The sequence below is a fragment of the Hibiscus syriacus genome, unplaced genomic scaffold (genome assembly GCF_006381635.1).
Source record: "Hibiscus syriacus cultivar Baekdansim isolate YM2019G1 unplaced genomic scaffold, ASM638163v2 tig00110602_pilon, whole genome shotgun sequence".
NCBI classification, from domain to species: domain Eukaryota; kingdom Viridiplantae; phylum Streptophyta; class Magnoliopsida; order Malvales; family Malvaceae; genus Hibiscus; species Hibiscus syriacus.
In genome coordinates, this window is record NW_024062798.1 from 760,187 (window position 1) to 771,506 (window position 11,320).

Here is an 11,320-nt window from a genome sequence, read left to right on the forward strand (position 1 = left end):
TGACTAGTTTATCTAAATTATATAATTATTTTACGATGATAATTGTAAATTCTTATCGTAATTTTAAACATTTTTACTTTTTAACAATAGTAGCTACTTCTATTAAAGAAAATTAGATTGCACTTCTTCTGCATAATTAAAGTGCTAAACAAACTCTAATAAATTTTCCCTTTTTGTTTTAATTATGAGTGTTCTCTCTCTGTTTATTGAATAGTTTAAGTAAAAACTAATTATGTTGAATCAAACAGAAATATAAAAGTGATAAATTTTATGGTAATGTATAAGCAAACTCTACTCTATTTCACGAAGTCATTTGTTGGATGGAGCAATGGACCCTCTAAACTTTATGATAAAATAGTTTAAATATTAAATAAATAAAATTTTAATTCTTTTTAATTTTTAGATTTAAATAATTAATGGATTAGTGCCACTCTCAATGTTGAATTCTATCTCTGTTTATGTTAACATATGTACCATCATGTCAGGGAGAATTCATCTGACCATCCGAGAAATGGCATGAATGGTAGATCTCTCTTGAAGAAGCAGAGAGATCCCTTTACATGGCTTAATTCCTTCATTAACTTGCATCTAATGATCATTGGCAAACCAAATGATTCATTTTCCAAATGTAATACGCTGCAAAGGCTTTCCTTGTGAAAAAGAAAACAGTAGGGGTTAGGAGAATCTAAGGACCTGTGAGCCAGCCGGTCACTTTTTTCACTACAAAACAATACCCCCAATGTTAGATTTGAACATGAAGGGTCGCTTTAACCCACAGCTCGTTGTGTTGTTTGTATGCGTATTCCTGTATAGATTTGGGGTCCCCTACCCTCTTGCAGGTCAGTGTCCCAGTGTTGACAAGCCCAAAACAAGGTTAAACGAAGAGCTCCTTTCTTTTTCCTTCACTCCCTTGCTGGCACCAAAAGAGAATTCTGCCTCCTCTCACGTGCGTGCATCATATTTTCGGTCTAATTATTGATTTCGTCCCTCTATTTAAGAGATTATTCCATTTAAGTTATCACTTCTACATAAGTATTGGAGCACTTGTGGGTTGTACAGATTGTAGAGGAGATGTCACTCGAAACCATTTCGTTGTCGAACGAGCTGTTGAACGTTATCATCTATGATACTATATTTGCAACCCCATGTAGCAGCCATGACCATGACTCTTTGGTGACAAATTGTTTCAGCTCCTTGGAACAAGCTGGTACCAGTGGTGGTGGTGCTTCGAGTTGCTTGCTGATGGTGAATCTGAAACGGCGTTCGAATGTCGCCGCGGTTCAAGGGAGGAAAAAGACGAGGAGAAAACCGAGGGTTTGTAAGAACAAAGAGGAGGCACAGACTCAAAGGATAACTCACATTGCTGTCGAGAGAAATAGGAGATGAATGAGCATCTCGGTGTATTACGCTCCCTCATGCCTCAGTCCTATGTCCAAAGGGTAATTTTTCTTATGGTAAATAATGATTTGAATGAAATATCATGGTAAAAAAAACTGATTGTTACTTTAATTTCACCATTTTCATCCAATACACACAATATTAAATGATTTTTTTACATAGTGTAGGGTGACCAAGCATCCACGGTTGGTGGAGCCATAGGGTTTGTCAAGGAACTTGTGTTTCTCCTGCAAACACTTGAAGCACGAAACCTTCGAGTGTTGCAGCAGCAGCAAACCGCTGGCAATGAACTAAAAACCAACGGCGACAACAATTTTGATTTGTTGTCGGCGCGGTTTTCACAGTACTTCATGTACCCTCAGTACACCTGGTCTCAAAATCTGAACAAATACACATAAAAAACCAAGGCATCGACGGCCGATATCGAGGTGACATTGATCCAAACTCATGCTAATCTTCGAATTCTGTCACGGAAAACTCCCAAGCAGCTTTCAAGCTTGTTGCTGGTTTTCACTCACTTCACCTTTCCATCCTTCACCTTAATGTTACATCCATGGATACATTAGTTCTCTACACTATCAGCGCCAAGGTAAGATATCATTACATCGTACACGATTTTAGCAGATATTGATGAACATTGTATTGGTTAAAATTGTGGTTTTGGCCCCTCTACATTTATAATGTCATCATATAGCCTACATAATTAAAGGAAATCATGGTGTTTTGGGCTAAGATTTGAAGCAATTTGAATGAAGGTTGAAGAAGGATGCCAACTGAGTTCAGTGGATGACACAACAGAGGCAGTTCACAACATGCTCAGAAACAACTGAGGAAGATGCTTCTACTGCTCATTATGGTCAAATTACCCTTTTGATTTATGGTCAAATCACCAAAAATACCATCATCTCCCTCTGCTTTTAGGGTTCCTGTTGAAAGGGGTGTTTAACATGGTTTTCAGAACCGGACCGGTCAGCGAACCGGCCTTGCTATCGGTTCACTGGTTCAACTGGACGACGTCATAATTAATTAATTATTTAAAAAATTAAATAAAAATATAAAAACATTTAATAAAAAACAGTTTTTTATATCACAAGTCATATTCAAAGCAAATTATAACATATATAAGTTAAAAACCATAAAATCAAGTGAAACAAAATGATTCAAATCAACTACAACATAATATTTAATGTAAAACATATTAAATAATAAATATAATTATATAACTATAATCAAAAAATAAATTTGGGGCTAAAAAAATCATAACAAACGATATTGTTTGGTTTAATTTTTTTTTTTTAAAAATCCCACATGGCTAAGAAACATAGAAGAGCATCACAAAAGTCTAAAGAGTAAAAATATGAAAACAAAACAATCCCACATGACTAATAAACATAGAAGAACATCCTAACTGACTTATATAAATAATAGAAGTAATTTGGCATTCAAAATCATGGAGCCTTTTGGTGAGCACAGAGCGAACTATTCTTTCGTTTCAATCGAGCTCGAATTTCAGGCTTCAATCGAGCTCGAATTTCAGGCTTCAATCGAGCTCGAATTTCAGGCTTCAATCGAGCTTCTAAATTTTTTTTGAGTTCGAGCCTTTTTGAGTTCGAGTTTCAATATTATATTTCAAGTTCGAGTTGAACTTGATAATTTTTAGCTCGTGAGTTTTTGAGTTGAGTTGAGCTTACTTTTAAAGTTCTCAAGTTCGACTTGGCTCGTTTAACAAATGACGTCGTTTGATTTAATTTTTTTTAGAAAAAATAAAACAGAACCGGTTCACTGTCCGGTCTTGGTTCGAACGGTTCACAGTCGGTTCAACGGTTCCTTCCGATTCACTAGTAACGATTTAACCGGTATAGAATGAACCGGACCATGCAGCGGTTTTCGGTTGAACTGGTCTGTCCGGTCCAGTTTTCAAAATACTGGTGTTTAGAGTTTGTTCACTTTTTTAGTAGATAATTTTTTTTGAGTCAATGAAAAGTGGTGTGTTTTGAATTTTATGTATAGTGGGACTTGAACTTAAGTACTTAAATTGGACTTTTACCTATCATATTAACATCTGGTTAACAAAACTTTATCTCTAGCATGTTTATCCAATAATATCTAAAGTGCCTCCACAAACACCCTAAAGCCATATCTAATTTCCAATAAATGAAACCCCATTTTGAAGTAGTTCTCATCTAGATGGGCGGTACATCCTATAATTTGTGTTCCCATATCTCATTAATAAGGAAGGGTATGGGCTCAAACTCAACAGATTTTGATTTCAAGTTTTTTTAAGAATAAAGATGTGGTATTCAGATGATTTTTTTTACATGGTTACCCAATATATTTAAGAATATTTTTCAATAATGTATCTCTATATTTTTTCAAATAAATCTTTATTTTATCGAATGATATGAATATATATGTGTTTTCTTTGTGTCAAGTAGTATGTTGATTTTTAACCCAATAATAGAGTTTAATTTCAGATCTGATGACACTTATCCAAACCCAAATTCAATTGAATGATGAGTAGAAATATATAATACTCGAAACAAATTTAAATTGATTAAAAACTTTATCTAATCCGAGTCCTGTCTGGTATTATTATATTAAAAACCCCTAATAATTATTTATTTTGAAGAACAACCCTCTTAATAGATTTGTTAGAAAAATAACCCTTAAACTACCCACATAGGATTACCTCACGTCCTGTAAAACGCGTTTAATGTATCTCGAATTTTACAGGACGCAAGACTCATCAAATGTTTCAGATAAAATCATTTAATATTAGATAAAGATAATAATAAACGTATGAAATTCATTTTTTGTAAAATGTCAAGTCTGGCTTTTTTTTCTAAACGTAAGACCATCTTATGTGACAGTTTGGAGGTTATTTTTCTAACAAATATACTAATTATTCTTAAAAAAATAATTATTAGAGGTTTTAATATAAAAACGCCGTCGTTTCTATCGTTATTAGTGAGATATTGTAATATTACGTATGTGACCTAATTCCTTCAACCCCCATGCACCGTGGGGGTAAAGCATCGCCTACTTTATAACAGTTTTCGGGGTTTCATAAAGAGACCTGTGCTGTCATCAGCATGTCTGGTGTCCGTCCTTATCCACTTATTAACATCTAAAGCAAATCCTAAAGCACATGAATTTCAGACATCCAAAGTTAAAAAGTGTCCAAAAAATTCATACACGGTGGTCAGCAATTTAATGCAAGCATTGTCGGCTAAGGTATCCATCTAGAACCTCCTCTATTGATGTGAAAGGAATTGGGGTGGTGTTGGACCCACAATTGTTGGATATGGAAACTAAGATGATGATGATCATGGTACGGGCATGATGGATGATGATGCATGTGTATCTGCTCCCATTCCATAGCAATAAATAAACATTAGACTCTGATGGCATCATGGCTCACGTTGTACGTTTTCACCTCCACTAATGCCCATTTTGCTGTGCTTTATTGCAATAACAAAACACACGTTGGCATGCATCTTGCAGGTAGAACATTGGAAGATGATTTAGGGTTTTGTTGATTCATGTTGAGATAATGAAATATGGATGGATCGAGAGAGAGGTTAGAAGTACAAGAAAATTTTAAATTTTTTATTTAATTTAAATATCTATTTATATTATTTTGAGATTTTATAATTTTCAATATAAGTTTTTTTAATTCATATTTCTGACATAAAATTTTAATTCATAAATACACATTATTCACAATTTCTTTCTTTTGCGAAAAGTTCCATCAATATCCCAAAACGGTTTTAAGTAAGCAAAGTAAATGGTCCCAAGAAAAAGCAAAATAATAAAAAAAATAATTTATACTATAAATTAAATTTTAACTAAATCAATATAACAAATTAATTTAACGTTAACTCAATTAAAAACTAACAACATTCATATATGTAGCATAATAAATATTTTTAAAATATAATTTTTGCTCTTTCAAAAAAAAGAGATTGTCACCTTACTATTGATTATGTTTCAAACTCGTCATTTTCATTAAAATAAATGACGATTATCTAAATTGGACGTTAACATGAAGACTTGGATATGATAGTCGTTTGAGATTTTGGGATTAGATCTTATCATATCACAGTTAACAGATTAATGTTTAACTCAGAATATCGTCAATTTTTTTAATGGAAAATGATGAGTTTGGAACATAATGAATAGCGGGTGACCATTTTGTAACTTTAAATAGTCGAGAGACTCAACAAAGCAACGCACTATAATTAGAGAACTATTTTATAACTTTTAATAATCGATGAGCTTAATAAAACAATATATTATAATCGGAAAATCATTTATACACTTTACCCTAAATATTATACGTCTATTGTTATTTATGTAAACTATATGTTTGATTAAAAAAATATTATTCACATAAATAAAATATAACGTAAAAAATAATATATAATAGATGAAGATTGCTTTTTTTAGTAACTATTTTAGTAAGTTAGGGTGATGACAATTTAGTATATGTTCTAGATATTTTCAATCAATTTATATTATATATTTAATTAAAATAAATATTATAAAATTATAAAATAGAATTTTTTATCTAATTTTTAAATAATCTAAAGTGATTATAGGATAGTACCTATTTAAAAAAAAATTAATTTATTGATAGTGGACACACATCCTACATATGCATATGGTCAAACGTGAAATCTCTAAAAAATAATCTTTCCTTTTACTGTTGAGATCACTTAATGAGTTTACTTATCTGATTTAAAATTTATTGATTATGCTTGAAAGAATTATAATTAAATTTTGTATATATGACACTCAAATGCGCAATTAAATACTCATATTCAAAATTAATAAAAGACCACTCAACAATATTATCGATCTACATGTATGTACTATTAACTTAGACAGTGATTACAAAGCGCCGGAACTTTAATTTTAGAAGTGAAGGGTGAAATTTCTAGAAATGAAAAAAATTGACCAAATGAATTGCACACACGTGTGAAACTAGACAATTCTAAAAGTTAAAACTATATTCAGATGATAGTTTTGGGATGTCTAAGCTAGGGCTGCATTAATTTAAGTCAGAAATGTATTATCGAAAATGTTAATATTTTTTTTAAATATTTTTGATTAAATATTACTTAAAATATTTTTTTATTGAAAATATTAATATTAGACGTTATCTAAAATGTTTAACATTTCTAGTAAAGCATTATCTAAAATATTTTTTTATCGAAAATGTTAATATTGGGTACTATCTAAAATGTTATTTTTTTTCTATCGGAAATTAGATACTGAAATTAATATTTTCAGTAAAAATTAATGTTTTAGGTAGAGCTTTACCGTAAATGTTAAAAAAATATTAACATTTTCGATAGGATCTTTTCTTAACTGTATATTAAGATTATCGTACAACAGAACTACCCGATAATTTAAGGTGATTCTATGATACCTTAATATAAAGCTAATGAAAAGTACAACTTACACTATTATAAATAATATAATATTTTAAATTACGTGCAACTTAAGATATTAATATTTTAATATATTTTTAGTTCTATAAAAATTATTATAAGAAAATAATATTTTTATTACAACTTAAAATATTACGAAGAATATTTAAATCTACAAAAAAATAAGAAAAAAATTAATATTTTAAACTATACCAACTTAAATATTATATTTATTTATAACATTTTAATTAGCGTTTTTTTATCTTTATATTAGACTACTACACCATAAAACTCCCCTAATATTGATCGTTAAGTTTTTAAATATTATGAAATAATTATTAAAATTCTCAAATAATTAAAAAAACATCATTAATTTATTAAATTTTATAATTATTATAAAGTTATAAATCCTATAAGAATTAAAATATATAATTATAATCTTAAACAATAGCAACAACCAATTGATTTAGTGAAATAAAAACGCATCTCTTAAGCAAGTCAAGAATACAAATTTTGACGATTGTAAATAGAGTAAACTGAATTAAAAAAATTATCTTTATCTCTATAACATTTGATCCAAATTAATCAATCAATAAATCAAATATTAATAATCATACCCAAAAAAATAATCTCAAACAATAGTATATATATATACAAAATACAAAGCAAAATTTTCCTATTTCATTTTCCATATTGATTCATGGCTTCTATTTCTTTCTATTTACATTTCCCATCACTATTTGCCTAAAATACACTCATGTATAACACCACCAAATCCAAGTAAAGAGAGAGAAAAACTTGTCTTGATGATAAGATTAAGTCCTAAAAGATCTGTGCTTCATTTTTCCACTAGTTCATAATTTTCTTGCATCATTTTCCACCTGTATTTTATATCTTTTCTGCTGCTTCTATATACAAAGATTAATATTCTATTATTAGACCTGTGCCATTGGAGCTCTATGGGGAATCCCTTTTCTCCGTTTTGCACTCCGGTGATTAATCGATATCGGAGGCGTCGTCAAATGACTAAAGCTCTGCACTTTGTTGTTCTCGTCGTTCTTCTTCTTCTTCTTCAGCTTTCCATGGCTGCTGCTGAACGATGAATCCTCAGAGCCTGATTCCATTCTCATTTGCCTTTTATTCTGTAAATTCTTTGATGTGCCAACAAACTGCAATGACAAAAAAAAACACATAAAATCAAAAACCTTTTCACTTATCCTCCACTTTCCCATCTGCCAAACAGAAGTTTTAGAGAAACTGGGATAGATTTACCTTGCAACCGAGGGAGCAAAACCGAAACGAGTCGACAAGGCTACGATCGCAGACTTCACAGTTGTTGATTACACCTTTTCCAGGCCTCGGTTGCGGCCTTTCGTTTATGAAAACAACCTTAGCACTGTTGATTACATAGGTTTGAATCCCAGATATGTCTAAATACTTTTGAATCTCAGATACCCTTATTACATCATGGTACGAAGATCTCCTTATCTGTCCAAACACACACACACCATCAGCAAAAAATCGAAATTCATTCCCACGACATAAAATTTATGCGTCCGTCACTCGATTCATTGTACCTGAATGTAACGATGATCCTTGTGATAAGCAAGGCAAAAGGAACAGAGAGCGCCGTTCATGCAGTCTAAACAGTACATATTGCATTCACTCTTGTGGGAATCTAGATGAAGCTTGCATTGAACGAAGAACTGTTCTCTCAACAAAGGTTTCATCCATGGCGGCCACCTGTTGTTGTCTTCTTCATCGGGCCCCTATCATTCAATCAAAATTCAATTAAAAACACATTTTTAACGAATACCCAGATCGATAAACCCAGAAGAAGAAAAACATGAAACAGAAACTGAGTGAAAAAAACAGAACAATGAGTTAGAAAAAACGTGGCTTTTACCATGATTCTTCTGTTCTTGGGCTTGATCTCACGGATGTATGATTCTCGATCGCCAGCTTGAATGAATTGAAAAGAGAAAACTCCTTGAAAAACAGTGAACTCTGTTTTTTTTGGGACAGAGAAAACAGAGATAGCGTTCGAGAGAGACTAAAATAAAAGAGGGGAAGAGAGGTTGTTCTTATCTACCAGTTCAGACACAAAGTCCACTAACCGAACCTATTTCCGAACCTATTTCCGAACCTGGGTCCGAACCTGACCCCCTTTGAGCTCGATTGGAGATGCGTTGGGTGCAAGGAACTGGAATTCTTTCCATTTTATTTTAGGTTAAATTACACATTTTCTCACATAACTTCTTGAATCATTTTGCTTATTTTACCATTAATTTTTTAATTATGTTATGACATGACATAAACATCAAAACGACGTCGTTTTGAAAAACTCAAATATACACCAAACGAAGTTGTTTCAAATCCTCTTCTTTAACACTATCGCCCACCGTCGACCACCATAAATGGTGGTCGTTTGGTCTCAAAATTTATGGATCGGTTTGTTTCGACTCCTTGAGTTCAAATTTAGTTGTTGTTTCACCGAAAAATGTCCCAAAATCTATGAATTTCGATTGAACTGTTTTGACTTCCTCATTTTCCATATCTAATTCATTGACTTCGGAACAAGTTCTGACAAAATGAAGGGTCAAATTTGAACTCAAGGTGTCGAGGTGAAGTGGCCCATGAAACTTGGGGTCAAATGGTCACCATCTACGGCGGTCGACGGTGGTCGGCGGTGGCATCGACCACCTTCTGTTTTTATTTTATAGTTGGGTGAGCAAAATAGGAGAGAGAGTAAACTTCAGTGAGGAATGATTTAATTTACCCTTTATATTTTCATTTATTTTATATTATATAATAACGATAGAGGGAGTAAAATGATTCAATCTATAAAGTTCAGTGAGCAATTTAGAAAAATTAAAAGTATGATAAGTAAAATAGGAGAGAAGATAAAGTTCAGTGAGGAACATTGTAATTTACCCTTTATTTTATTAGAATTTTGTGTTTTATTTTGTTTCTCTATGGAACGTTTTTGTTGTAACATATTATTTTTCATATAATATAAAAGTAGAGGTAAGTGAGAATATCCTAATCCTTTTTAATTTATCATGAAGTAATTTAAAAAATTATCGGTTAAAGATTTAGAAATTTAATGCTTCTAATAGTATAATTAACAAGCAACATTGTTAATTAATCAACAATTATATTTCCTTCACGATAAATATATTGTACGAGCATAACTCATAATTTTAGAAGCATTATCTTTGTAAAACATTTGATCCAATGAAAACTACTTGGTTGCAATTTGTATTTTTTTTTTCTCCGAGAGAGGTTATTTCTTAAGGTTTGAGTTATAAATTTTAAGTAATATATTTTCTTTAATTAATCAGATGTAAGTACAAGGTAATAATTGTTCAAAAACAAATTTCAACCATTTGACATCGAACGCTCGTAACTTGACATTCCTAATATCCGAACCCAAAACCTCAAAAAATAATAATAATTTCTTTCTCTTTTCATATTTAAGCCAACAATCCAAATAAAAATTAGCTGACCTTATTCTCATATGTAATGGGGTGAGGGGAGGTAAGGTAGTAGGCTGCCCCCAACGTCAGGTTGAGAGCAGCTTCCGTGGAAGACCTACGACAGTCAAAAATTATGAATTGCCCACGTGAGAATTACATGACCTTATATTAAAAGTCTTGCGCTCTACCAATTGAGTTGGACGGACAATTCCAAATACCAAACTTTTTTATAAACATCTTACCTCAATTTGATGGTCCTAGAGGAAATATGTGATGCATAACAAATATTTTGGATGAGCGTGACCTTTGCCTACCTATAATAGCATTTTTAAAAAGCAACCCATATAAAATAAAAATAGTAGGTACATGAGTAATCAATGGATTCCATGAATCGATGTAGGGTATAGTAGCTTAATCTTATTCAAGCTTTACCTAAAGGGTTGCTAAATTGGCAATTTGTTTCTTCCCATGCTATTCATTTAGAACAAATCATTGGTTTTTGTTAGCCCTTTTGTACATATAAACAGATTTGAACTCGAAATTTTAATTCAACTGATAAAATAGTGTAAGAATTGTTCTTTATTTTTCTCATAACTCACTTCAATATGAGTTGAATACCCATAACCCAAATACAATCTATGTAGGGATCAAATATTGAGAGGGATGATATATTTCATTTTAAATAATAAGTATTTATTATGTATTTAATCTTAAACTTTGGGAGGACAAAAGTCTAATTTTACTTATATTTAAATTGATAAGGACCTAAAATGCTATTAAATCAAAAATTTTAGAAGGGCCAGGGGCGAATCTAGGCCTGGGCCCACTTAGTCCATGCCCCATGCCCAAAAAAGGGTAAATTATTTATTCATACACCAATTATTATTTAATTTCTATTTGGTCATTCAATTATTATTTATTTTAAATCATACTCAATGCTACATTTTAGTTCTATTTTGGTCATTCGTCTTTAAAATATTAGCGGTGATGTTGATGTATCATCATAAG

The 11,320-nt window shown here is 31.4% G+C and overlaps 1 protein-coding gene and 1 pseudogene across 1 annotated transcript; one reads left to right on the forward strand and one right to left on the reverse strand.

Moving 5' to 3' along the window:
* The first annotated feature begins 1,071 nt into the window (after positions 1-1,071).
* On the forward strand, positions 1,072-2,228 carry LOC120135152 (annotated as a pseudogene).
* A 5,231-nt stretch (positions 2,229-7,459) lies between these two features.
* Positions 7,460-8,849, reverse strand: LOC120135233. The gene is made up of 4 exons (XM_039151543.1): positions 8,740-8,849; positions 8,411-8,602; positions 8,106-8,321; positions 7,460-8,002 (listed from the first exon to the last, which is right to left on the reverse strand). Exons 1-4 carry the CDS (start codon positions 8,740-8,742, stop codon positions 7,769-7,771), a joined length of 645 nt encoding a protein of 214 aa, XP_039007474.1. The 5' UTR covers positions 8,743-8,849; the 3' UTR covers positions 7,460-7,768.
* Between the last annotated feature and the right edge of the window lie 2,471 nt (positions 8,850-11,320).

Excerpts from the sequence above, each read along its gene's own strand:
- LOC120135233 (XM_039151543.1), bottom strand. Across the intron at positions 8,322-8,410 it reads AGGATCATCGTTACATTCAG|ATAAGGAGATCTTCGTACCA; the intron begins GTACAATGAATC and ends GTGTTTGGACAG. Across the intron at positions 8,003-8,105 it reads TTTGCTCCCTCGGTTGCAAG|TTTGTTGGCACATCAAAGAA; the intron begins GTAAATCTATCC and ends TTGTCATTGCAG.